A 27,872-nucleotide genomic window follows, 5' to 3' on the forward strand; every position below is an offset into this window, starting at 1 on the left:
AAATCGATCAACAAACACTGAAGGAACACTGCAGAGCTCTGTAGTGACAGAAAGCTATATCTAAGGCTGGTTCATATAATATTGAATGTGTGCTTATTGAAAGTTATAATGAAGCAAAGACTTCAATGCACAAGCAGCTATCACTAATGTGTTATTCATATCAGTAGTCTTAAGAAGCCCTATCGTGCTGTTCAGGGCTCCCCCTCCTGTAGTGTGCTATATAGGTTTTAGCATAGACTGTATATCTATATATACAGTCTATGGGTTTTAGTGCATAATGGTCTGGATTTTTGGGTTATATATTAGTGGGTGTAGTTCTCTGTTGGTCCGCTAGAGGGCAGTCCAAGCTCTGTTTTCTCCTGGTGACTTTTCTGTGATTTCCACCTGAGCAGAGGAAGTACAAGTACTCAGATCCTGTACTAGAGTAAAGTAGAAGTACTCAGATCTTGTTTAAAGTAGAAGTACTCAGATCCTGTACTAGAGTAAAGTTGAAGTACTCAGATCCTGAACTAGAGTAAAGTAGAAGTACTCAGATCTTGTTTAAAGTAGAAGTACTCAGATCCTGTACTAGAGTAAAGTTGAAGTACTCAGATCCTGAACTAGAGTTAAAGTAGAAGTACTCAGATCTTGTTTAAAGTAGAAGTACTCAGATCCTGTACTAGAGTAAAGTAGCTGTACTCAGATCTTGTACTTAAGTAAAGTAGAAGTACTCAGATCCTGTACTAGAGTAAAGTAGAAGTACTCAGATCCTGTACTTAAGTAAAGTAGAAGTACTCAGATCCTGTACTAGAGTAAAGTAGAAGTACTCAGATCCTGTACTAGAGTAAAGTAGAAGTACTCAGATCCTGTACTTGAGTAAAGTAGAAGTACTCAGATGTTGAGTAAAGTAAAAGTACTCAGATCTTGTACTTGAGTGAAGTAGAAGTACTCAGATCCTGTACATGAGTTAAGTAGAAGTACTCAAATCTTGAGTAAAAGTAGAAGTACTCAGATCTTGTACTTGAGTAAATTAGAAGTACTCAGATCTTGTACTTGAGTAAAGTAGAAGTACTCAGATCTTGTACTTGAGTAAAGTAGAAGTACTCAGATCTTGTACTTGAGTAAAGTAGAAGTACTCAGATCCTGTACATGAGTAAAGTAGAAGTACTCAGACCTTGAGTAAAAGTAGAAGTACTCAGATCCTGTACTAGAGTAAAGTAGAAGTACTCAGATCCTGTACATGAGTCAAGTAGAAGTACTTTATTCTTGAGTAAAGTAGAAGTACTCAGATCTTGTACTTGAGTAAAGTAGAAGTACTCAGATCTTGTACTTGAGTAAAGTAGAAGTACTCAGATCTTGTGCTTGAGTAAAAGTAGGAGGGAGGGAATGTGAAAGTGAAAGTCAGAAGTCTGACACCATTTTACAGCTGGACGAAGAGGAGCACAGGTGAGTGTTAACTCCAGGATCTGCTTTAAACACGTTCTTTATTTACTCTGTTGGACTGGATGTCAGAACATCAGCGTCCTAGAATCCAAAGAGACCTCTGAGAACTCTCTTTATTTCCTGTCTGCTGATTCATCACTGCTACTGTGTGTGTGTGTGTGTGTGTGTGTGTGTGTGTGTGTGTGTGTGTGTGTGTGTGTGTGTGTGTGTGTGTGTGTGTGTGTGTGTGTGTGTGTGTGTGTGTGTGTGTGTGTGTGTGTGTGGTATTGCTGTTTTATCTCTCAGACTGGAGAAGATGAGTGGTTTAAAAGATGATGAAGAGGACAGATCTCCAGTCCCCAGCTCTCTGTCTCTGAAGAGTCACCGGTCTAAAGGCAGACCTATAAACTTCTGTAGTGGACCCGGACCCTCAGACACAAAGTAAGAGTTCTCCTGGAACCTGAAGAGGATCCAGCTTTCTATGTTATCTGATCTCACCTGTTCTCTAACGATGGCAGTCAGACACTCGGTACAGTAACACAGGTTCATTCTTGGTGTCATCAGCGATGGTAAATAATCTGCTAGTGAAATCATCCTCTCTCTACATGTTGGACTTGTTGTTGAATCAGGAAAAACAAATCTCTCTGTAACACGTTTCACTCTGCAGTGAATTGTAGCAACAGAAAGCATGACGCTGAAACAGGAGATTCAGAACAACTCTCAAATCTTTACTCAGGCGAACAGACAGAAGTCAAACTCTGCTCTTTAATGAACTAATGAAGTTTCAAACATGTGTTGTTTCCACAGACGGAGAGCAGAGTCTCCAGTCCCCAGCGCTCTGTCTCTGAAGAGTGACGGGTCTAAAGAATTCAATCCTCCAAACTTCAGTGATGAACCTGGACCCTCAGACACAGAGTAAGAGTTCTCCTGGAACCTGAAGAGGATCCAGCTTTTATACAACCTAATATATTAAGGGTACTTCAGATTGTATCAGTGGCATTAAATGGTTGTAGCTTTCCAATGAATGAAGCTTTAGCTTGACGCTCGTAACAATTTCCTCGTCGTAATCCACATCAAAAAATCCACAGGACAACTCGGTAAATTCAACCGTTTACTTCGATTCAAGAAAAATAAGCAGAGAAAAGAATGTCATTTTACAAAGTTATACAATGATTCCAAAGATCGAGAGAGAGTGAGAGAAAAAACTGCGTGGCTCCACTATTGCATTTCCTGACTGACCCGAGATTAACCCCGGAAACTAGTCCTCCCATGAGGGTATCAAAAATAAATGAAAAGGCACACAGTTACTAAGATGCCACAGTACACATTTCCAAATATTACAGATGCAATATAAATGAGACATTATGCATGTAAATGATCCACACACCTTTGTAACATGAATAAGTAACTAACTTAACACATTACTGTAAATATGAACTGTAACAACTTAAAGCTGTACATATTGTAAATATTCCTTCTAACTCAACGAGACATTTATTAATTACTGTCATTTTGAATATGAACTGAATTATTGAAGTCAAAACATCAACAAACCGCTTTTAGGCTCCTACACTAACTAAGAACTAAATATATGGTCCAAACATGATTCACTACTTGGGCATGTTAATGATATGAAATATTAACATGTTTATTAATAGTAGTGATACCCTGGTGAGCTGGTTGTGTTTAGCATTAGCAGATATAACAGAGAGAGATCACATGTAGAGTCAAAGCAAAGACCCAGATCCTGCCCGGCAACACCAATGAAGAGAAGAAGAGAAATTCACGTCACCTGCGTATTCCTGCAGAGAGGAACATTTCAACTTGAGTGTAAAGTTTGTGACGCTCTGCCCATTGGTGAGGATCAGCTCCCCTGATGTGAAGTGCTATAAAGGATGTGTTCATCTCCACAGAAGGAAGAGGACGAGTCCTGCCAGTCAGACCAGAACTGCACCAGGTAAGAGGCCGAACACATGCAGCGTTTATTCATCTTCCTGCTTTATCTGTTCTTGATTAGCTATACTGTTGTAGAGCACAGACATTCAGCTGGTTATACAACATTTACATTTGACTGACATTAACATCTCAGTCTGTTTCTGTATTACATTCTCAGAAGCGTTTTCCTGACCCTCTCATGGTTCTTCTCTGTCAGCAGATGGTCTGCAGGAGGTTCTGGAGGAGCATAGGACCAGTCTGAGGAGGAGATGTGAACGTGTGACTGAAGGAACTGATGGAAGGGAAACCCTCCTCAACAGCATCTACACTGAGCTCTACATCACACAAGGACGGAGTGACGAGGTTAATACCCAACATGAGGTGAGGCAGCTGGAGACAGCTTCCAAGAAGGAGACCCTCCATGACGCTCCAATCAAGTGCCAGGACATCTTTAAAGCCTTACCTGACCAGCAGACCCACATCAGAGCGGTCCTGACCATCGGCATCGCTGGAGTTGGAAAAACCTTCTCAGTGCAGAAGTTCACTCTGGACTGGGCCGAGGGTTTGGAGAACCAAGACGTCAGTCTGGTGATCCCGCTCTCCTTCAGGGAGCTGAACCTGATCAAAGCTCAGCAGTACAGTCTTCTCAGGCTGCTCCATGTTTTCCATCCAGCCTTACAGAAGGTCTCAGCAGAGCAGCTGGCTGTCTGTAAAGTGCTGTTCATCTTTGACGGCCTGGATGAAAGCAGACTCTCTCTGGAGTTCAGAAACAGTGAGGTTGTGTCTGATGTCTCACAGCAGTCCTCAGTCAAGGGGCTGCTGACAAACCTCATCAGGGGGAAGCTGCTTCCCTCGTCTCTCGTCTGGATCACTTCCAGACCTGCAGCGGCCAATCAGATCCCTCCTGAGTGTGTGGACAGGGTGACAGAAGTACGAGGCTTCACTGACGCCCAGAAGGAGGAGTACTTCAGGAGGAGATCCAGAGATGAAGAACTGTCCAGCAGAATCATCTCTCACATCAAGAGCTCCAGGAGCCTCCACATCATGTGTCAGATCCCAGTCTTCTGCTGGATCACTGCTGCAGTTCTGGACCACATGTTGACTACAGACCAGAGAGGAGAGCTGCCCAAGACCCTCACTGACATGTACTCACACTTCCTGCTGGTCCTGACAAAGAGGAAGAAGCAGAAGTACCATGAGGGACATGAGACGAGTCCACAGCAGCTGACGGAGGCTGACAGGGAGGTTCTTCTGAAGCTGGGGAGGCTGGCGTTTGAACATCTGGAGAAAGGAGACATCATGTTCTACCAAGAAGACCTGCAGCGCTGTGGTCTTGATGTCACAGAGGCCTTGGTGCAGTCAGGAGTCTGTACAGAGATCTTCAAAAGAGAGAGTGTGATCTTCCAGAAAACAGTCTACTGCTTTGTTCATCTGAGCGTCCAGGAGTTCCTGGCTGCAGTCTACATGCTGCACTGCTACACCAACACAGTGGTACTGAAGGACTTCCTGCAGGGAGACAACAGCAGGGATCAGGATTACCCATCTCTGGATGTCTTCCTGATGGGAGCCATGGAGAAATCCCTCAGAAGTGAAAATGGCCACCTGGACCTGTTTGTCCGCTTTCTCCACGGCCTCTCTCTGGAGTCCAACCAGAGACTCTTAGGAGGTCTGCTGGGTCGCACAGACAACCGTCCAGAAGTCATCCAGAGAGCCATCAGAAACCTGAAGAAGATGAGAAGTAATGATATCTCTCCTGACAGGAGCATCAACATCTTCCACTGTCTGACAGAGATGAAGGACCACTCAGTACATCAGGAGGTCACAGAGTTCCTGAAGTCAGGGAACAGATCAGAGAAGAAGCTCTCTGAGATCCACTGCTCAGCTCTGGCCTACATGCTGCAGATGTCAGAGGAGGTTCTGGATGAGATGGACCTCAAGAAGTACAAAACATCATATGAGGGGAAACTGAGACTGATTCCAGCTGTGAGGAACTGCAGGAAGGCTGTGTAAGTCCAGATGTGATGAGCTTCATAAACTGATGTGGATCAGAAGTTTAATTACCGTAATTTCCGGACTATAAGCCGCTACTTTTTGCACAAGCTTTGAACCCTGCGGCTTATAGTCCGGTGTGGCTAATGTAGAACAAAACAGGATTTTCCCCTAATTTTAGCTTGTCCATGTAGTCTGGAAAATACGGTATTCTAATAAACACGATAACATTTCTGCTGTTTACAAACTGAGAGCAAAATAAACCCACACTGTTCTTCTTCATTTATAATTATGGTTGAACTGAACGTCTCTCTCTTCCTCCTCCTCTGAGTGATGGAGGCGACATGTGGAACTCATGAAGGCCTTCAGAGGTTCCTCACAGCAGCATGTGATCACTCAGCAGGATTCAGTTATTACTTTCTAGTTTCTTGTCATTAAACACACACGTTTAATCACAGTGTGTTAGAGTTTAGAATCAGATCCACATCCTTTCCCACCAACAACAGAGTTATGTCTGAATGCTGACATACTGGGAACATCTGATGGTTTCCAGTTTAAATGATTGCTCTGTATTGGTTTGTTAATTGTGTTTCATTCACTTCAAATGTGAATAACATTTGAATATGTTCATCTCTAATATTGTCAGTGATTTATTTAATGTCTGTCTCTTTTGGTAACAGTCTCTGACAGCAGGAGCAACACATGTGATCAGATCCCACTGACCTCACATTACACTCTGTTATATATTATTAGATATTATATTAAAGGACCAACAGAACATGGGTCAGATCTTTTTCCATCAGATGCTTGAGGTTAATCTAATGTTCCCTCTTCTTAACACATGTTGTAATATGTTTTATTATAGACTTACTTCCTGTGGTCTCTCAGAGACTCACTGTGAGGTCGTGGCCTCAGCTCTGAAGTCTGACCCCTCCCATCTGAGAGATCTGGACCTGAGTTACAACGATCTGCAGGATTCAGGAGTGGAGCTGCTGAGTTCTGGACTAAAGAGTCCAAACTGCAGACTGGAGGCTCTCAGGTCAGTTCACTGACTGTACTTCATACAGATCTGTTTGTATTGACTGAATATTCATCAGAATAACAGAGAAGCTGAATGTGAAACGGAGAGGGTTTGAGCTTCCTCAGACTCACTCTGTGCTCCATGAGTCGCTGAAGATGCTGTCAGTACTGATGAGCTGTGTGAGGGAGAGGAAGGAGCTGTTCAACATCTGATCAAAGTTAAAGTTCCACATTATCAATGGACTGTTTCTACATCATCTCTGACATTAAACCTGTTTCACTCTGATCTGATTATTAACCCTGGAGTTATTTCAAACAGGAACTTTGTTTCTGAACTCACATCATGTGTTCTTTATTCAGACTGGAGTTATGCAGTCTGTCAGAGATCAGCTGTGCTGCTCTGCTCTCAGCTCTGAAGTCCAACCCCTCCCATCTGAGAGATCTGGACCTGAGTTACAACACTCTGCAGGATTCAGGAGTGGAGCTGCTGAGAGATCTTCTGGAGAGTCCTCTCTGCAGACTGCAGACTCTCAGGTCAGTAAGGGGTCTCTGCTGGTTCAGCAGTGTTGTATTAAACACGGGGGTGGGCGGTGTTCCTCCCAGCAGATCAGTGATGGTACCACTGACTGCAGGCTCTCTCATTCCTCCACAAACTATAGAAGGCCAGCTGAAAATGCAAAGCCACATTTAGTTAGTGATCGACTCTCTAACAGACATATGGGGTTTACAGAAGAGTGGAAAAGGTGTTCTGGTTTTATTTGAATGTTTTTATGGGATGTTTCTAGTTTCTAATGACTGGTACATCATCACATCTGTATGTCATTATGCTACCATGAGCAGCTGGTGAGCTTGACTTAGCAAACAGATGGGAAACAGCTGGCCTGGCTCTGTCTGGTTTTGGTTCTTTCTCCTTTCATTTTCACACAATTGTTAATTTGAGCAATGCAACCTTTATAAAATATGAAATTAGGATCACAAGAGAAACAGATCAGCTGTGTGCCTGTAGCCATCAGGCTGCACAACAAGGGGTTAACAATGAGACTCACTGAACAATAACCCGGACTGCACATTAAACCTGCACTTTAGCACAAAGACTTTGAACTGCATCAATCAATGTGAATATATTTAACAATCCGGACACAACATGTACACATGTTCATTGAATTCCTTAATTCAGGTTTTTGTTCCAACAGATACTTACCTGAACATAATTCTAATTCAGTCCAGCAGTGGCTCAGTAAGTAGGGGCTGGGACTTTGAATCGTAGGGTCGCCGGTTCAAGTCCCCGAACAGACTTGAAAAAATATGGAAAGTGGACTGCTACTCGGAGAGGTCCCAGTTCACCTCCTATGCCCTGGTGTGGTGCCCTTGAGCAAGGCACCGGACACTCTGCTGGGTGCATGTATGTGACAATAAAGAGGGTTTCATCCTCCGATTCTAATTTAAATGGTATTTTATTGTCCTGTGTGAAACCACACTGTCCTGTTCTTCATTCTTATTCTGTTGCTGCTTTAACTCCTGAATTTCCCCAAAAGGATTAATAAAGGTACATCTCATCTTAACTCTCCTCCAAAATATGGCTTTGTATCCATTATGAATAATCACACCAACATAACATCTCGTAAAAGGTTCTCCTCAAATTCATGGGTCTATCACCCAGAGAAGGACTTCTAGCAGCTCTGCAACCACCGTGCAGAGTCAGGGCAGCTCTGCCTCCCACACAGCCTGCCACAGTTTGCCTATGGTCTGTGATTGCGTATTGAAGTTATTCTCCTTTTGGTTATGGACCAATCTTGGTGCTCCAGCCCTTTTTTGCCAGTTGTGTAGCTGACCTACCGAAAAGGCAACCTTAAGAGCTAAGATGAGATCTAACAGACTCACTCTGTGCTCCATGAGTCGCTGAAGATGCTGTCAGTACTGATGAGCTGTGTGAGGGAGAGGAAGGAGCTGTTCAACATCTGATCAAAGTTAAAGTTCCACATTATCAATGGACTGTTTCTACATCATCTCTGACATTAAACCTGTTTCACTCTGATCTGATTATTAACCCTGGAGTTATTTCAAACAGGAACATTGTTTCTGAACTCACATCATGTTTTCTTTATTCAGACTGAGGTACTGCAGTCTGTCAGAGATCAGCTGTGCTGCTCTGCTCTCAGCTCTGAAGTCCAACCCCTCCCATCTGAGAGATCTGGGCCTGAGTTACAACACTCTGCAGGATTCAGGAGTGGAGCTGCTGACAGATCTTCTGGAGAGTCCTCTCTGCAGACTGCAGACTCTCAGGTCAGTTCTCTGACTCTCTGTTCCTGCTGCAGATCTCATGTTCAGTTTGTAATTGAACCTGATTTATGTTCATTAATAACTTTCATCCATAAAGTAGTAAATGTCCTTTCCTTCATATTTTCATCTCACGTAGTAAATGAAGAGCTGCAGACATACATGCTGACTGTTCTTAAAGGAGCTGTGATGGATGTTATAGTTGTAAAAAGTAAATCTCTGTCTTTAATATTCAGTAAACGATAGCGTCTGAATAAAGGTCGTCTGAACTAATATTAGTTTGACAGGATAAAGTTTACTCTCTGAAGGAGACAGATCCTTTTGTTAGGATCTCAGTTTTTGTATTTTTAGTTTACTGTTTTATTTTGAAATGTATCTTGTCTACTTTACTTCCTGTCTTTAGTTTCCCTCCTGTCTGATCATGCTCACCTGTTGCCCCTGTGTTTCACCTCCCCTTCCCAGCTGTGTTTTGTGTAGTGATTGCCCTCCTCTGTATTTAGTCTTGTCTTTCCTTTGTGTTCTTTGTCGCGTCATAGTCGTTGTTTGCTTGTTCCCCATGATGATTTGGATCTCCCTTGTCAGCCCTCCCTTTTCCATCGGTTTTTCTGCGTTTTCATTTGATACTTTTCCTTTTTTGTAACTTTTCCTGCACTTAAAAAAAAGAAGCTTGTCCTTTGTTGTACGTTTGTAACCCTGACTTCTCTATTCTTTCCCCCTACCGTGACACTTTTGTTCTGTTTCATTTAAGTGTTGAGTAACACATTTCAGACCTGAACATCTGACTGGATTATAAACACATTTTCATCATCATGTTTTCTTTATTCAGACTGAAGGACTGCAGTCTGTCAGAGATCAGCCGTGCTGCTCTGGCCTCAGCTCTGAAGTCCAACCGCTCCCATCTGAGAGATCTGGACCTGCGTTACAACACTCTGCAGGATTCAGGAGTGGAGCTGCTGACAGATCTTCTGGAGAGTCCACACTGCAGACTGCAGACTCTCAGGTCAGTAAGGGGTCTCTGCTGGTTCAGCAGTGTTGTATTAAACACGGGGGGGGGGCGGTGTTCCTCCCAGCAGATCAGTGATGGTACCACTGACTGCAGGCTCTCTCATTCCTCCACAAACTATAGAAGGCCAGCTGAAAATGCAAAGCCACATTTAGTTAGTGATCGACTCTCTAACAGACATATGGGGTTTACAGAAGAGTGGAAAAGGTGTTCTGGTTTTATTTGAATGTTTTTATGGGATGTTTCTAGTTTCTAATCTCCTGTAATGCAGCTGAGAGCTGAGGCAGTCAGTCGTAGTGTTTGCAGAGAAGATATTATGGGATGTAAAGATCAGTCAGGACTCTGAAGCTGACTCAAAGAACTAACACTGACTTTAAACTGGATCTAAAACTGTTGGACTGTGTTCATCCCTACAGGATCAGAGATAACGAGACGATCACAGCCAAGATCCAGAAGAGCTGTGAGTCCTGAAACCAGATCCTCCATCATCCAGATATTGAACCCTTTCATGGAGCATGTCCTCAGAGGAAAACTACTCTCTGGTTTTTCTCTCTCCATCACTTTGGCTGTTTCTCTTCATGATCTATGATCATCATTATTCTCTCTCTCACCTTCTCCTCTCAGGTGACTCCAGAACAGGAAGTGAAGACACACAGAAAGGTGAGAGGTCGTACCGTGTGAAGGTTATTCATTGAGGTTTCACCACTGAATCAAATGTAGTTATTGCTCAGTGTTTCTCTGATTCCAGACAATTCTGCAGCTCAGGTTTGACCAGTGGCGGCTGGTGAACATTTTTTTTGGGGGGGCGCAGTTGGGCGGCACGGTTTAAATAGCACTTTTTTAGAGGTTTAGCTTAAGACAGTTGGTTAGGTGGCTGCGGCCACATTCGTGCTTCTTACATTTTTGTGTGAAGTGCTTTAGATCCTTCATCCCGGTTGTAGTCCAAAGTGTTTCAGTCCCAGGACTTTGAAATAACAGACAAGGGAAACAAAAAAAGGCATTGCTCACTGTACAACCAGCTAACCAATTCCGCTTAGCATACAAGTTTGAGGAGAAAGTCCGAGTGTAGGTTCTCCCGCGATCAGTGGTCGTCTGTTGAATGTTTAAATCCGGACGCTCGGGTCCCAAGTCTTTCAATTTCTTCTTTTCGACATCTGATAGTCGATGAAACGGTGTTTTAAGTAGAGCTTGCACGGAGTTCTCAGCCATCGATGTCGCCATATTCACTCAATCTAAGTTTCAGCTAGCTACGGTGCTGCTCTTTACGCTTGTGGTTAGGGAATGATAACGATGCTGATTCGCCGAAATAGTCCAATCGCGTATCTAAGAATGTCACATTGAACTAAGAAACAATGCCATTGGCTGTGGGCGCAAATCTTTGCGCCCACAGATCTAAGTTTCATCCCCCAATGAAAAGCTATCCTTGATAAAATGACTGAGAAAAGTATAAGCTCTCCTATAGACTCCCATGTTATCGGCGCCCACGGACGGTAGCCGACCTGCCTATTCTCAGAAAAGGCGAATGGCAATATATTATGTCCGGACACATTTTAGCGGTTCTTGACAGTGGTCTCCCATACACATTCAACCCATAAACACGGTACATTTCTTATTTCAATTATGTTGTATATATAACGTTTTTTAACTCAAAAAGTCAGGGTGGGCGGCGCCCACTATTGACGCACCGCCACTGGGTTTGATCTGTTCTCAGTTTATTTATTACGGGGCGAGTTGGAGACGTGAAGAGGAGCGTGGAGGCAAATATATGTAGTTATACATCAGTTCATCTGCTGTGATCAATGTCTCACGCTCTGCTGTGATTGGCCACTACTGCTGTCACATGTTCACTCGTTAATAATCCGTTGGAAATTGACAACGAACTCAGAGGTTCCCAATAATGTGAATATTTAGCTCTGGTCTCTGGAGGTTCTGCTGTACTTTGTGTTGGTTGAGCTGGAGTTGAACTTTACTAACTGTGCTTCATAACTCCAGGCTCCAGTGTTCTTCTCACCTGAACACACAGCTGGATCTTCATGCAGGTAATCCTCTAACATGAGCAAACACTGCTTTAATAATATCTGTATGGAACCATCCTTCTTTCATTTCATGCCAGGTTTGCACACGTCTGCACAGCCCTCCACTTCAAGATACAACTCTGTGGTTTCACTGACATATTTTCATTCTCCTGTTGTAGCTTTTAAGGTTCTTTGTGTATTCACATTTAGACTTGATGTAAATACTTCTCTCATTCTGTTTTTAATGGCAAATACTTTCTTTAAAATACCTCCTTTTATTATCTTGATGTTTTTGACCTTCTATTGCAACTTATTTTCTTGTGTTGTTTATGTTCGCACCACCAGACACCAAATCTAATTCCTTGTGTGTGTAAACGTTCCTGGAGATAAACCTGATGGTGATGAGGGATTGCATTCAGAAGAGCCTCTGCTATTCAGTACACTAACCTAGGATGGTGTCAGGCTCACATTAATACACTCAGATACACAACAGGTTCAACCAGCAGTGATTCTGAACCAGAGGCTGCTGCCTTTAAATACTCAGCTAAAGTACAAGTACATGAAATTGTACTTTAGTTCAGAACATGAGCAAATGTACTTAGTGACCTCACACCTCTGCCTGTATACACGGTACAGAGAGGAGAGAGCAGGTCAGAGAGTTTTGTTCCAGTGAGAACAAATACACTCTCTCAGTTGAAAAAGCCCGTCTACAATCTACTGGTGGTTTTATAACAAGTAGCTCCCTGTTTCTCTTTCAGGTCCCGCCCCATCCCTGCTTTTGGCTCCTGGTTTTTGGTCTGAATTCTGGATTTCTCTCGTCTGCCTTCCTGTGGTTCGCCACCTGATTGTCTGATTGAATTCACCTGCTACCCCTGTGATTCCTGTGTTCTTCAATTCTTCTTAGTTGTCGTTTTTATTTTTTTTGCTCCTTTTTTTTTGTTGATGGTGGCTCTAGGTTTGTTTGGAACAGCTTTTTGTTTATGCTTTTACACCCCATCTCTTTACTCTGCTATATGGTCCTTATTACCTCCTCCTCCTGACACAGCCATGTTGACTCAGGAGAGGAAGAGCTCCTGCTCCTGCTCCAGCTGCCTCCTCTCCACAGGGGCGTCTTTCCTTCAGGACTTTAGAGAGGAAGTGCTGCCTGTTTAGCACCTTAGTGTCCCGCTGACAGCTGCACTGTTTATGTTAGGATGTGGAGGCCGAGCACCAATCCTTAGCCCCTAGTGTTTGAAGAGGTACTCAGATCCTCATATATACTCAATAGTATTATCTTTATATACTCTTTCTATCTGTAGCTTTAACAACAAGTTAAAGTATTCCTCCAGAAAAGTTGAATTACAAAAGTATTATCAGGTAAATGTACTTCAGGTATCAAAAGTAAAAGTACTCATTATGCAGAATGGATCTTTTTATAGTATTACATTATTATGGTTATCATTGATGTGGCCAGGGAAAGAGAAGTTTGGGGCTCTCTGCTGGAGGTGTTGCCTACGCCACCCCGACGGAAAAGCGGGAGAAGATGGATGGATATCATTTTATCCTGTTTTTAATAGCAATTTGTTTGTCATTGTGGAGCTACTTAAGGTACTTACAATACTGCCTAGAATAGTAGTACAGTACTGCATTATACCACATCATGTGTTGTTATTATGCAAAGTCACTGGGAGTGTAAAAACTATCATCAAATAGAAATACTCAAGTACACATATGTCAAAAAAGTGCTCAAGAGAGTAAAGGACTGAAGAGACGAACTCAAGGGTTTCACATTTGATAAATAGTGTTTATTCTGTTGTAGAAAAGCTCAATAAATACACAGTTCTATATACAATGAAAATAACATAAATATATTTTGTTCAAAATAACAAAAAGGAGTTTTCGTCCATAAATTAAATGTTCTTCGAGGTCATTGTTGCAATGAGATAAAGTTGAGTGGATTGGCGTCCATGTTTTCTCTCAGCAGTGTCCGGAGAACGCTGCGTTCTGAAGATGCCAGTACTGTTCGCTGGTGAAGCAAGGTCCGTTTGAAACCTGAGGACAGAAGAGAAGGAAGTCTGTTAGGGACTTATTCAACTTTAACATCTCTGACATTCAAGAGCAGTTTAATTTCTGGATTTGTTTGAGCATTTCATTGCATTTGGCTACATAAGTGCAGTAAATGCTCAGAGCATGATATGAACATACCTGGTAAGAGGGCTGCATTGGGGTCGTGCTCGTGGAGGTAAAGTCTGCCTCCTGTTGGGTGTAGCTCGCTGTCGGATGTCCCAGGAACTGCTGCAGGTTTTGGGGTTCCTGCACGGATCCTGATGCTTTCTGCTCTAGCACCTCCTCGCTGAGGCCAAGCTGCGCCGACAGGTAGGAGATGTAGCGGATGGTGAGGCGCAGAGTGTCAATTTTGGTCAGGGCCTGCCCGGCTGGAGCCACTGTTTCAGGCAGGTAGTTCCTCAGGTGGTTCAGGGACTTGGTCAGATCCCTCATCCTATGCTTCTCCCTGTCGCTGGCTGTCTGGCGCTTCTTGCCCGGGTATCTGGACCTGGATTTCTTTGTCGTGGAGGTAGGAAGAGTTTGGGCCTTTTGTTGAGGAACTGCTGGGCTCTTGAAGACGAAACAGTCCAAAGGGTTTGGCTCGTTCGTCTGGAAGGCGTTGGGGGAGAAGCAAAAGGAGTCCACAGAGGATGTGGGAGAGAGGGAGCTTCCGGCGCTGAAGTACCCAGGATCCGAAGCTGGATCGAAGGCCATAGGGTTGTAAGGTTGGTCCATGATGGAGTCAAAGAAGAAGGAGTTGTCCTGGAGCTGCAGAGGGGAGCAGTAGGAAACATCCATGGCTGCAGGAAAGGTTGTAGTTGGAGCAGTGAGTGTGTGTGTTGCTGGTGAGGCAGGCAGAGGTAGAGTGAGGAGCTGAGGGCTTTGGGCTCCATATATGTGGAGGGAGGTGTGAGTTTGCACCTCCTGCGGCCACCTCGAGTCCTGAGAAGCTCAGCCAGCGGGCTGACACCTCGGCCGGGGGGTCTCATGGGAAACATGGCAGCTCCAGGACTGAAGTGTGACCCGGTGATTCCGCACGGCCTCATGATGGAGAGGAATTCACACCATACACTCCTGCAGCCTGGGAACAAGAGAGGAGTTACACCTGAGGGCTGAGGCTGAACCCGAGGGAGGTTTTATTATAGGGAAGTAAATTAAGGGATGCGTGATGCAATGAAAGAGAATGCATATTTCAGTCATTTAATCAGAGTGCTTTATTTCAGTTTTGTGACAGTTGCTCCTTTTCAGAATAAAGAAATAATAAAATAAAATAAACAAAAACATGTTTTTAAATAAATGAATGATTAAAAAATAAATAATAAAAATGTCTCTTCAAAAATAAGAGACTAAAGTAAAATGTTTGCATAAAAGTTCAAAAATAAAATATAAATATCAATTATTTAATGTAATAAAATAAAAATACCTCTAGAAACAAAAGTTTAAAGTCAAATATGTGCGTAATACTTGAAGTAAAATATAAAACTGTGTGCCTTTAATTTAATACATATAATGAAATAAAAACCCTCAAATAAACGATAAAAAGGGCAGACAATTTATTTGATTTGAGGTGGTATTTATTTGTATTTTTTGGGGGAGAAAAAGCAAGTATTAATTTATTTCTAAAATGAGGAATATTTTGTGTACTTTATTGCTTTTTGTGTTGTCATTAGCTCTGCTGTATTTTTTTGTTTACTAGTTTTTATTTTATTTGGCAAAGTGAAGTTTTGTGACTGAAATCAGATACATTTTCAATTAAAATCCAGATCTGAAATTGTGCTTGCATTACAAATTAAAACCCTTAAAGCGTGAGATCTGAGGTTCAGTGAAGCACAACAGCGTTTCCTATCTTCACTTGTGTTAATTTGTGTAGTGAGACTCATTAAAAGGCAGTCCTTCATCTCATTAAAGCCGCCCCGCTGTCCTCGGCCTGGAAAAGTGTGCCGGGCAGCAGCTGGGAAGTGTGAGGACTTTACACCTCGTCCTGTTTGGACAGCAGTGAGGCCTGGGAACACCGGCCTGCATGGCAAAAATAACTCCTGACACACTTTTTATCCGAGGAAAATAACCCAAATGTTGTTCAATGTATCAAGAAACACAGCGAAGGTCCACAGTCCTGGGAACTGATCTTAAACGCACACGTTAGGAACAAGAATCCTGAATTTTCTTGCTGTGTTTTCATGTTGTTTATGCTGCAAAAGGACTTTTTATCATCACATAACTCCACCAAGGCGTGGTAGAGTGTTTCCCACTCATGCACACAGTTGATCGCATGTCTCAGAGCAGCTTTCTCTGGGTTCTCTGTGTTACTCCTGTGGATTTAATGGTCAGGTGTTGCCTGTGGATCTGAGTCTCGAGCAGCGTTCCCACTGAACGTCGTGTCACTTTTGACTCCTGCTCTGCAGCCAAGGTGAATAATGAGCGGGAGGTGTGAGGAGATCCCGCACAGATCCACACCGCCTCAGTGATGCAACAAACACACATCTGAAGAAGGAGAGTAGTCCAACGCAGCAGTGGTGGAAGGAACTAAGTCCATTTACTGAAGTATTGTACTTAAGATATCAGAGATACTTGTACTTCACTTGATGCTACATGTACTTTTACACTACATTTATCAATGAGTTTCTTGTGCAGGTTTATATTAACAATCACACATTATTATTATGGAGGGAGAAACCTGGCAGTATAAATCATGCAGGATTAAAATAATAGACATGAATGCATCACTCATTATAAACCATCGGTATAATACGTTTAAACTTTGGATTAATGAGTCCTCTCAGATTCAGTACCTCTGCGGCTAATACTGTGCTACTTTTACCTGAGTGACATTTTGAATGCAGAACTTTTACTCAAATACAAGATCTGAGTACTTCTACTTTACTCAAGTACAAGATCTGAGTACTTCTACTTTACTCAAGAACAAGATCTGAGTACTTCTACTTTACTCAAGTACAAGACCTGAGTACTTCTACTTTACTCAAGTACAAGATCTGAGTACTTCTACTTTACTCAAGTACAAGATCTGAGTACTTCTACTTTTACTCAAGAACAAGACCTGAGTACTACTACTTTACTCCAGTACAAGATCTGAGTACTTCTACTTTACTCAAGTACAAGATCTGAGTACTTCTTCTTTACTCAAGAACAAGATCTGAGTACTTCTACTTTTACTCAAGAACAAGATCTGAGTACTTCTACTTTACTCAAGTACAAGATCTGAGTACTTCTTCTTTACTCCATTACAAGATCTGAGTACTTCTACTTTACTCAAGTACAAGATCTGAGTACTTCTTCTTTACTCAAGAACAAGATCTGAGTACTTCTACTTTACTCAAGAACAAGATCTGAGTACTTCTACTTTACTCCAGTACAAGATCTGAGTACTTCTACTTTACTCAAGTACAAGATCTGAGTACTTCTTCTTTACTCCATTACAAGATCTGAGTACTTCTACTTTTACTCAAGAACAAGACCTGAGTACTACTACTTTACTCCAGTACAAGATCTGAGTACTTCTACTTTTACTCAAGAACAAGATCTGAGTACTTCTACTTTTACTCAAGTACAAGATCTGAGTACTTCTACTTTTACTCAAGAACAAGACCTGAGTACTACTACTTTACTCCAGTACAAGATCTGAGTACTTCTACTTTTACTCAAGAACAAGATCTGAGTACTTCTACTTTACTCAAGTACAAGATCTGAGTACTTCTACTTTATTCAAGTACAAGATCTGAGTACTTCTACTTTTACTCAAGAACAAGATCTGAGTACTTCTACTTTACTCAAGTACAAGATCTGAGTACTTCTACTTTTACTCCAGTACACGATCTGAGTACTTCTACTTTACTCAAGTACAAGATCTGAGTACTTCTACTTTTACTCAAGTACAAGACCTGAGTACTTCTACTTTTACTCAAGTACAAGATCTGAGTACTTCTACTTTTACTCAAGTACAAGATCTGAGTACTTCTACTTTACTCAAGTACACAATCTGAGTACTTCTCCCACCTTTGGAAGCAGGAATGGCAGAAATGTCTCACAAACACTCATAAATAAAGTTCTGTCATCCGATGAAAAGCTGATTTTCTGTATGAAATGAGAACATTTGTGAGCTCTAGTTGTAGGAAGGAGGATGTATTTATGTAGTTGTAGTACATTTACTTAGTACTATACTTCATTATTTAGTTTTGTTAAGCGTTAAATATTTGTCATTGATATTTATGTGATAAGTTGAATTACTTTATGGATCCATACTTTGCAGGTGTAGATTAATTAATGTAACCCTATAATGGTTACCTCTTCCTCCTCTTCCTCTCCTAGTTATTTGACAGGATGAATATAGGTGTAGTTACAGTGTAGTATGGGTGTTACATGGGATTAATAAAATGGTAATACCGGCTCAAGAAGGGCATGTAAACTTGTGTCCGAATGGAGTACGAGGGGTATAATGTTGGAAATAAACAAACAGTTAATTTTCCAAACAATTTAGACGTGAATTCCCCGTTAAGGGTTAATAGAGAATAGATAATTAAGATTTGTAATAAGCTATCTGTCACTATCTGAAGCATTTTGAAAAGTGTTAATATATCATACATACAAACAGTCGTGATTATACTTTGTAGTAAATACTGCAAATACTTCTCTGATTCTATCTTTAAAGCAGGACCTTCTTTTTTACACCGTAGTGTTGATACTTTTACTAAAGTTACTATCTGAATACTAATTACTGCAATTAAGTACTTACTGATTAAAGTTTGAAGCTATCTTGTGATAGAACTTCCTATTTTCTGATATTATTTCCCATTTTAAATCCTCTGCAGTTTCCCAGCTGTCACTTCTCTTCCTCCCTGATAATGATGTCCTCTCCTAATCCACATTAAGCTCTGACGGTGTTTACTCACATGTAATGAGAGAAGAATCAGCACAGCGGTGTGAACCCTTTCATCACCGGCCCTTAAAGGCCTCCGAGTTCATTAGCTGTTCTCTGATGAAAGACCTCAGTGAGTGTATCAGGCTTTGTGTGGCTTTGCATATCAAACGAGATGTGGCAAACCAAACACTGGCTCCCAGTGCTGCAGCCCCATGAATATTAAAGCCGTGGCTCGGCAGGTAATTAACCGTCTGAAGGTGAGAGGTGGGGGCACAGATCTGACCTGTCCGGGTCTAGACTCAGCGGTGCCGAGGGGCTCTGTGTGTTTGCACAGCCACATTAACAGAGAGGCACTAAATAAACTGATCACCTGCAGCAGAGCTTGACCTCCTGCAGGAAGAGGAATGAAAACCACGTCTGACGTATCAAAGCAGGAGAGGAAATCCTGTCACAGTTTCAGGAGGTGGTCGAGTCTCTGTCGCTCTCTGGTCTTACTGTAATGAATGGATGTAAGAAATAATAAATACAGACATATGATAACAAGGCTTTCTAGTAACAGTAAGAACTGATTGAAACATCCAGACGTTCATTGATTTATAATCTGCTAAATATCCTTGGAATGATAATCTGTAGAAACAACCATCGTTCCTTTTTCTCTCTTAAATAACATTAAGCAAACAGACAATTACATTTCATAAAATGTATTCAAGCGGGTTTAGGATCTGGAAACATATTTTAACTGAAGTAGAAGTACTCAGCTCTTGTACTTTAGTAAAAGTAGAAGTACTCAGCTCTTGTACTTTAGTAAAAGTAGAAGTACTCAGATCTTGTTCTTGAGTTAAAGTAGAAGTACTCAGGTCTTGTACTTGAGTAAAGTAGAAGTACTCAGGTCTTGTACTTGAGTAAAGTAGAAGTACTCAGATCTTGTTCTTGAGTAAAAGTAGAAGTACTCAGATTGTGTACTTGAGTAAAGTAGAAGTACTCAGATCTTGTACTTGAGTAAAGTAGAAGTACTCAGATTGTGTACTTGAGTAAAGTAGAAATACTCAGATCTTGTACTTGAGTAAAGTAGAAGTACTCAGATCTTGTACTTGAGTAAAGTAGAAGTACTCAGATCTTGTTCTTGAGTAAAGGTAGAAGTACTCAAATCTTGTACTTGAGTAAAGTAGAAGTACTCAGATCTTGTACTTGAGTAAAGTAGAAGTACTCAGATCTTGTACTTGAGTAAAGTAGAAGTACTCAGATCTTGTTCTTGAGTAAAGGTAGAAGTACTCAAATCTTGTACTTGAGTAAAGTAGAAGTACTCAGATCTTGTACTTGAGTAAAGTAGAAATACTCAGATCTTGTACTTGAGTAAAGTAGAAGTACTCAGATTGTGTACTTGAGTAAAGTAGAAGTACTCAGGTGTTGTACTTGAGTAAAGTAAAAGTACTCAGATCTTGTTCTTGAGTAAAGTAGAAGTACTCAGATCTTGTACTTGAGTAAAAGTAGAAGTACTCAGATCTTGTACTTGAGTAAAGTAGAAGTACTCAGGTCTTGTACTTGAGTAAAGTAGAAGTACCAGAGTGTAGGAATACTCTGTCTCAGTAAAAGTATTCTAAATGTTCCTCCAGTGAAAGTAGAAAGTACTCTCCTCTAAATGTACTTAAAGTAGCGACAGTAAAAGTAGTCATTGTCTGATTGGTCCATTTCAGAATAATATCTCTGATATGTTTTATAATGATTGATCATTAAAGTGTTCTCAGAGCTGGTAAAGGTGCAGCTAGTTTGAATGGCTTTGTATACTGCAGGGTAGCTGCTGGATTTACTGCAGGTGAACTACAGTCTGATTTAAGGGAGATTATATTTACCATCATTCATCCTAATCTGCCTAGCAACTAAAGGGATTCAATACATGTAGTGGAGTAAAAGTACACCATTTACCTCTGAACTGTAGTGGAGTAGAAATAGAAAGTAGCATAAAATGGAAATACTCAGTAAAGAACGAGTATTCCAAAATTGTACTTAGGTGAAGTACTTGAGAAATGTCCTCCCCCCTCTGGTAAAAACAGTGAAGTTTTGATCCAGATCAAAAAGCTCTGCTGGTCCGGTGGGTGTCTGTGTGACTGTACGACCAGCAGAGGGCGCTCTTTCCTCCTTCAGATTAAAATACAACATTGTGCAATAACTGGGAGATTCATTACCTGCAGTGCATCATGGGAAAACAAGCTTCAAAAGACCAAACATGAGCCAATGTTCAATATTTTATTATAAATAGGCGTGTAAAGAAAATATAAAAATAGTTGTCAATATTTACAAGGGACATTTCACATGGACAAAATAAATAAAAAGTAGAATAGCATATATATTTTAAATAAATTATAAATGTTTCACAGTGAGGCAGTAAAAAGTAGTTTGTTGTTGTTGGAGGTGGAAGAGGAGGAAGAGGAGGAAGAGGAGGGTGCAGCCTCCATATTTTAACCCCAGTACTCTCTAGGAACCAGCGGCATGCAGAAGTCTTTCCCAGACATCTGTAATGAAAAAAGGATAATTGATTAGCATGTTGTACTTTAATTAATCAAGATGTTTTTCCACACTATATCCGGATGAAAGATAAGTAAGCTGATTGCTTTTATTATTTTAAATTGATTAATAAAGGCACATTTTTGAGTTCATGCAGAAACATTAGAAGTTCCATTAAAAGTTTGAATCAACGTAATGCGCAAAACGGTCAAAACTAATCAGAAAATAGTTGTTAAATCAAGTCAAAAACGAAGAAAATATCCGAGGAATTCAAAATATTGAACGTACTAAAACTTTTTATTTTAATTTACGTAATCTTTTGAATAATTTTGAGTATAAATAACATAACTGAGCATATTTCCACATACCTGACAGTAGGATTGAGTTGTTGGCGGTGACTGCAGGATGGCGTCCAAGCTCACGTCTCCTTGAGGAGCATCGTAGTACTGCCTGCTGTACTGATCCACGCCAAAACTACAACTCCCAGAATACACCTGGGCCGGGTAGAGGCTCTGGTTCTGGCCCTGCATCTCCTGTCCTGCCATGATGGAGGATCCGTGCTGGAAGTAACTGAGCATATCCGGCGAGGAGGAGGAGGTGTCGCTGGCCGAAGTGTCTCCTTGCTCCTTCCTCTGGAAAAGCGCCTCCTCGCTGAGGCCCAGCTGCGACGACAGGTATGAGATGTAGTTTATGGTCAGGCGAAGCGTCTCTATTTTGGTCAGGGTCTGTCCTGCAGGAGCCACTGAAGGCGGGAGGTATGATCGAAGGTGATGCAGAGCTTTCGTCAGATCCCTCATCCTCATCTTCTCCTTCTCACTGGCGCTTTCCCTCTGCTTGCTTCGTATCCGGTTTCCTCTGCCCGACTTCCTGCCACGTTTTTCCGCTTTCTGAGTGGACTGAGGCATCTGCTGGTAGGAAGGGGAGACGCTGGAGTCCAAAGAGGGTACCGGAGAGAGGGTTTCCGAAGAGGAGATGCTGGAAAGATCCGAATCGGAGAACCACAGGTTGTAGTTGAGCATTGAAGAGGTATCCATGTTGTGTTCAGGGAGGCTGAGGTTCGACTGTGAGCTGCTCTGCTGAGCTCCACTGGTTTATAAGTCCAGGCCAGGCCGCAGAGGTGTCACTTCACACCTCTGCAGATTCTCTCTCTCTCTCTCTCTCTCTCTCTCTCACACACACACACACACACACACACACACTGGGATCTCCACTGTGTCTGGGAACATTCAGCTACCGGAGTGTGAATTTTGACTCCTGCTCAAAACAATAAACAGTTTTTCAACTTTTTTTTTCTTCTGGGTTTCTGTCCCTGCAGCGACTCCCAGATGCATTCTGCACATGTTTAAGACACGGGGTTTGTTTTGGATAATCTGATTTCTCCCGCGTTCACTTTTTCACACTAAAGCCAAGAGACAGTGGTCAGCGAACTGGAGAAAATAATAAGAAGGTGTGAAGAAGTGAAACGCTGCAGATATACAACTATCTATCGGTTATACCCCCAGAGATGGATGGATTTTATTTCTCTTTGCAACATGCATCATTGGTTTCATGATGGTTTTATTGATTGGAATTACAGGGACGTTTTTCGCCTGTTCTCTAACAAAATGATTTACCTTCTCTCCCAAGCTCTCGGGACAGATTCTGCCACAAGAAAAGATAACCTTACTGAATCAAATCTCATGTGTTGCATAGTAACCAGGCCAACAAAATAATCATGAGTGGATTCAATTTTAAAAAATGGATAGTAGAAGATGAAATTACACTGAGTTTTCAACAAAAACAAATATCTTTTTTTGTGTGAATGGGAGTTTGAATACGTTGCATCAACCATTTTAACATAAACGTTTCTTTGATTCTGTATAATTCTGGATCTGCATCCAAAACATGATGACCGGGTTAGGGAGTTTACTTTAAATGTCAGCTAAGCTAGACAAGTTTGAGTAAGATATGTCTGTAGAAACCCCACTAGTGAATTAAAAACATGTAGTTCCTTTATAGCCCAATATTAGCCTCCTTTAGCTTAGCGGTGGTGACGTGAAGTCATGTGACCGTGCTGTAGTTCCTCTATAGCCCAACATTAGCCTCCTTTAGCTTAGTGGTGGTGATGTGAAGTCATGTGACCGTGCTGTAGTTCCTTTATAGTCCAACATTAGCCACCTTTAGCTTAGCGGTGGTGATGTGAAGTCATGTGACCGTGCTGTAGTTTCTTTATAGCCCAACATTAGCCGCCTTTAGCTTAGCGGTGGTGACGTGAAGTCATGTGACCGTGCTGTAGTTCCTCTATAGCCCAACATTAGCCACCTTTAGCTTAGCGGTGGTGATGTGAAGTCATGTGACCGTGCTGTAGTTCCTTTATAGCCCAACATTAGCCGCCTTTAGCTTAGCGGTGGTGACGTGAAGTCATGTGACCGTGCTGTAGTTCCTTTATAGCCCAACATTAGCCGCCTTTAGCTTAGCGGTGGTGACGTGAAGTCATGTGACCGTGCTGTAGTTCCTTTATAGCCCAACATTAGCCGCCTTTAGCTTAACGGTGGAGACGTGAAGTCATGTGACCGTGCTGTAGTTCCTTTATAGCCCAACATTAGCCGCCTTTAGCTTAACGGTGGAGACGTGAAGTCATGTGACCGTGCTGTAGTTCCTTTATAGCCAACATTAGCCGCCTTTAGCTTAACGGTGGAGACGTGAAGTCATGTGACCGTGCTGTAGTTCCTTTATAGCCCAACATTAGCCGCCTTTAGCTTAACGGTGGAGACGTGAAGTCATGTGACCGTGCTGTAGTTCCTTTATAGCCCAACATTAGCCGCCTTTAGCTTAACGGTGGAGACGTGAAGTCATGTGACCGTGCTGTAGTTCCTTTATAGATTACTTTGGTTTTTTCTGGAGATTGCATTTACACTTCAACTATTGATAAAGTGATGTTAATATGTGGAGATTATCATGCTGATCAAAAATATGTAAGTATCAAACACGTTGCTTTGCTTATTCTCTGCAATATTCTAAAATCCAATGGAAAAAATCACATTGCTTTGTGTGGAGGGAGCCCTTGTGATCCTCACTTCTTAGTCGGCCTATAAAACTACGTCATTACTGCACCACACTTTTGGGACTTTCATAAAAAGCAAAAGCAAAGCAGTCAATACTGCTAGACTGTATTTATTCATCATGTCATTGATTCAGAAGTCTATAGGAGCAGAGATGATCTTCTGGCCTCCCTCTTTCTCCTCCTCACTTCACTCCAACCTTGACCCTGGCATCCTGTGTGTTCTGAACTTCTCCTGATCCCCTCTACTTTATAACCCACATTTTCTCACCAACGCGATCATTTTATTATCTCAGTGAGTCAGGCTGGGATCGCTGACCCTTATCTTTCTTTATCTTGAATCATGGATGAATATCCTCTTTTGCTGCTACTGTTCCTGCTGCAGGAGATCCTATGTCCTATGGCGTAAATGTAAATGTTAATGCATTTAATGAAGCATAACGACCTGCATTAGCCAGTTAAGCGGAGGCGTGATGGTTTCACGCTGATGAGAACTGATGAGTCCGGAGGCGTCACTTCACACCTCAGCTGTGAGAACGGGAGTGATGCTGGAGTCCCTGCTAACCTCTCTACCTTCTCTACTCTCTCTACCCGGGGTTTTTCCAGGTTACGGTAACAGCAGTGGTGGAAAAAGTACTCCGAATCTACAGAAAAAGTACTCTGTTACAAGTAAAAGAACTGCATTCAAAATGTTACTTAGGTAAAAGTACAAAAAGTAAAAGCTGCTGGATATCTTAACCTATAAATATATGTTATACAAGTTCATTTAATTAATAATAAGAATAAAAACCTTTATTTTCCTAGCACCTTTCATACAAGAATTGCAGTTCAAAGTGCTTCACAGTAAACGTCTCACAGAAAATTGATATCACATACAGTATACAGTTAGCGGTACAAGACCTAGAAACCGACAGAATAGAGTTGTAGAAGATACGTTTAGAATAAAGGTGCAACGATAAAATTGTGTGCACTAAAAGGAAGATTAGAAGGAGCGAATACAACACGAAATCAGGTGACAGGTTCAAATGCAGCGAGAGTGCACGAGTTACAGTTCATTGATATTATTTGGTATCACCTAATCATTGAAACCTTAAAGTAACTTATTCTAAACTGTCAGGTAAATGCAGTGAACCTGCAGAACCTCAACATTGCACTTAAATACCGTACTTGAGTAAATGTACTTTGTTACTAGAACAGCATCAGCTCTGTTTAGAAAAGTGATCATTTAATTCGTATTGTTTATTTGTCTTTATTGCTTTTGTTATTTTCTCTTTAAGTGTACAATTGTTGGTTTACGTGCACATACAGCCGTGGAAGAAATTAAGAGACCGCTCCAATTTTTTCTTAAATCTTTATGTCTACGTGTATGGCAGGCAGTCCAGTGTGTGTTGAATTCCAAAACAGAGAAGAACCGCCAGTAGTTTAAAGAATACAATAAAAAATATATATCATTTAACTCAAAAGATGTACCTATAAAATAATGCTGAAGGGGTCTCTTCTTTTTTCCCGGGGCTGTATGTACTACAGTGACATGTTATTATAACCTGTGGTGTAAATGTTCTTTAATTGTTTGTATAGTTGTACATTTGAATTTTCATGTGCTCAGTGAAAATCAATACAAACAGTTGGAATCAGTAATCAGTAATAGTGATGTCGTTTTCAGAAAGTTGGATTGAGCGGTTTGTCAAATCAGTTCCTTAAAAAAGGAAATCATGTAATTTATGATTCATCTGCCATAGATTCATTCATCACCGTCTATAAAATGTCCATCGTTGTTCCTCAAAGTCCACGGTGATGTCTTGAAACGTTTTGTTTTCCTGTCAAAGAAGAAAGAAATCTCCACATTTTGAAGCTGGAAACAGAAAACTCTGCAAAAGTGCACAATTACTTTTACTGCTTAAAACAATTAATTGATTATCAAAATGAACCTCAAAACCGATGTTGTCTAAGGGCTTTGAAAGAGTCAACCTGTGGCGACAGCATGTTCGGTATTTATCAGTATGTCTTGTTAATTAAATTATCGTAACGTCACCGTTCAGAAATCCAATCATTCGTGGACAGGGTCAGATTTTTCTGAGCTCACTTTATATGAAACGATAGCACGTTGAAAAATGGTTGGCAGCGCTACACATTTTGTATAAAACCAAACGTTGAAACAGATAACTGTCCAAGATGCTCATTAGTTTAGTTTGTATCCTTTAGCTTGATGCCTCGGTGAGTTTCTTCGACCAGAAACACTGAAACCTTGCCAGCTCCAGGGAGAACACACAATGAAAAGTGTGTAATCTGACTGAATGGCACCATTAACAGACTTGTTGTAGGTGTGCTGAGTCAGAGTGAGGTCAGGGTGAACTGGGGTTGAACCAGTGTGTGACCCTCACCAGGCTGAGGCTGTGGGATCCGTCTGACCGGGAGTTTAGCACCTCTGGGTGGAGGCTCCCCAAACCGCAGGCTCCGAGTCCGGGCTGCCCGCCACCTGTCTACCCCTCCGGACTCCATCTAAACCACCATGACCTCTGAGGGGGGGTTCCTAAATATAATTTCCCTTATTACTGATGTTGACTGTACAGCATTCAATTTCACTCTCTGTTTTTTAGCTCATCTTTTTGTATTTTACTCGCACATTAGTCTCGCAACACTCTCTTGCACTATTTTATTCCTGTAGTGTTTCTTCTTGTTGTATGTCATATATGCGTGTTGGATCGTTGGGGGAGCCGGTGACTTAAGCTTTTCGTTGCATATCCACACTGTAGCTGTGCATATGACAATCAAGCCCTTTGAACCTTTGAACCTTTGACTGTGGAGACAATCGGCTGGTGCCATGGATAACATTAATACAGCAACCATAAGGCTAATTGAAGGACAAAGAAGTGGAGAAACATGAAATGCTAAGGTTTCCATACGGACATGAAGGATTGTTACTTCATTTGATATATGTATTGAAATGCTTGACAATGGAAATTACAATGTTTCCCAAAACAAACAAGGGGTGTGTGCATGTTTGCTGCTCTCCTATACCACAGTTTACTCTTCTCTCAATCCAAATAAAACCAACAAAGCCAGAGGTTTGTGGCGTGTTAAAGCAGCATGGGATCAGAAAGTTCAGCGTCTCCAGGATAAAACCGGATAATTAATATTGCAATCTCAAGTTAAAAACCAGTGTTTCTCCAAAGAAGCTGGGTGAAGAAGACTTGCTACTATCATTAGCTTAGCTTGTTCCTCTGACAACTTACAATTAAAGAGAGCCGATTTATCTGCAGAGGTCTCCTGCTTTTCAAAACATTAGACATGGTCATCAAAACTGCATAAAGCACTGAATAAAACGGTTTCAAGTTTACAATCAGTGTTGGAATAAGAGGGAGGCTAACTAGCTTAAAGGCTAACATTTGCTCATCTTTTTTCTTTAATAACTTAAGATCAAGACTTAAAGTAGGAATCTAATGGAGAGTTGATTTATTTCCAGAGGTCTCCACCTCGCCAAAACATGAGACATGGTCATCAAAAATGCATAAAACACTGAATAAAACAATCAGTGTTGGAGTAAGTCAGAGGCCTACTAGCTAAAGGCTAACGTTAGCTTAGATTGCTACTCTGATAACTTAAGATCCATACGTCCATTGACTCTAACCCTAACCTTAACCCTGTTAATGAATATAGATAAAAGCAACTAAGATCTGCAAAGTGTTTCGTTAAAATGTGGTTCAAAACTGAAAAAAGGGGAATAGCCTATATGAGAGCTTCAGTAGTAGCAACACAATGCTAACGGAGATACATTCAAACTGTTACACATTT

The 27,872-nt window shown here is 41.5% G+C and overlaps 2 protein-coding genes across 8 annotated transcripts; one reads left to right on the plus strand and one right to left on the minus strand.

The window, feature by feature from the left end:
* Positions 1 to 1,316: 1,316 nt before the first annotated feature.
* LOC134863606 (ribonuclease inhibitor-like) lies at positions 1,317 to 15,474 on the plus strand. Of its 7 annotated transcripts, XR_010165684.1 has the most exons (14): positions 1,317 to 1,425; positions 1,708 to 1,842; positions 2,209 to 2,316; positions 3,315 to 3,358; positions 3,554 to 5,342; positions 6,191 to 6,364; positions 6,706 to 6,879; positions 8,455 to 8,628; positions 9,449 to 9,622; positions 10,042 to 10,085; positions 10,250 to 10,285; positions 11,618 to 11,664; positions 12,399 to 12,464; positions 12,519 to 15,474. XR_010165684.1 is itself a non-coding variant. In XM_063882211.1 (13 exons), exons 2-12 carry the CDS (start codon positions 1,718 to 1,720, stop codon positions 11,638 to 11,640), a joined length of 2,865 nt encoding a protein of 954 aa, XP_063738281.1. In that variant the 5' UTR covers positions 1,317 to 1,425; positions 1,708 to 1,717; the 3' UTR covers positions 11,641 to 11,664; positions 12,399 to 15,474. The 7 variants fall into 7 exon arrangements, 6 of the variants coding, with proteins under 6 accessions (XP_063738281.1, XP_063738282.1, XP_063738283.1 ...); XM_063882211.1 differs by having other exon boundaries at positions 12,399 to 15,474; XM_063882212.1 differs by having other exon boundaries at positions 3,557 to 5,342; positions 12,399 to 15,474.
* On the minus strand, positions 13,597 to 14,463 carry LOC134862865 (mesoderm posterior protein 2-like). The gene is made up of 2 exons (XM_063880966.1): positions 13,825 to 14,463; positions 13,597 to 13,671 (listed from the first exon to the last, which is right to left on the minus strand). Exons 1-2 carry the CDS (start codon positions 14,461 to 14,463, stop codon positions 13,597 to 13,599), a joined length of 714 nt encoding a protein of 237 aa, XP_063737036.1.
* Positions 15,475 to 27,872: the final 12,398 nt, after the last annotated feature.

This window comes from Eleginops maclovinus, chromosome 4 (genome assembly GCF_036324505.1).
Source record: "Eleginops maclovinus isolate JMC-PN-2008 ecotype Puerto Natales chromosome 4, JC_Emac_rtc_rv5, whole genome shotgun sequence".
Lineage (NCBI taxonomy): Eukaryota > Metazoa > Chordata > Actinopteri > Perciformes > Eleginopidae > Eleginops > Eleginops maclovinus.

What these genes read in the sequence shown, in the direction of transcription:
- LOC134863606 (XM_063882211.1), top strand. Translation starts at nt 1,718, where the DNA reads ATGAGTGGTTTAAAAGATGATGAAGAGGACAGATCTCCAGTCCCCAGC. An exon ending in CCTGGACCCTCAGACACAGA is followed by an intron (nt 2,317 to 3,314) that starts GTAAGAGTTCTC and finishes TCATCTCCACAG; the next exon opens with AAGGAAGAGGACGAGTCCTG. An exon ending in AGGAACTGCAGGAAGGCTGT is followed by an intron (nt 5,343 to 6,190) that starts GTAAGTCCAGAT and finishes GTTTTATTATAG; the next exon opens with ACTTACTTCCTGTGGTCTCT.
- LOC134862865 (XM_063880966.1), bottom strand. Translation starts at nt 14,463, where the DNA reads ATGGATGTTTCCTACTGCTCCCCTCTGCAGCTCCAGGACAACTCCTTC. An exon ending in CAATGCAGCCCTCTTACCAG is followed by an intron (nt 13,672 to 13,824) that starts GTATGTTCATAT and finishes TTCTGTCCTCAG; the next exon opens with GTTTCAAACGGACCTTGCTT.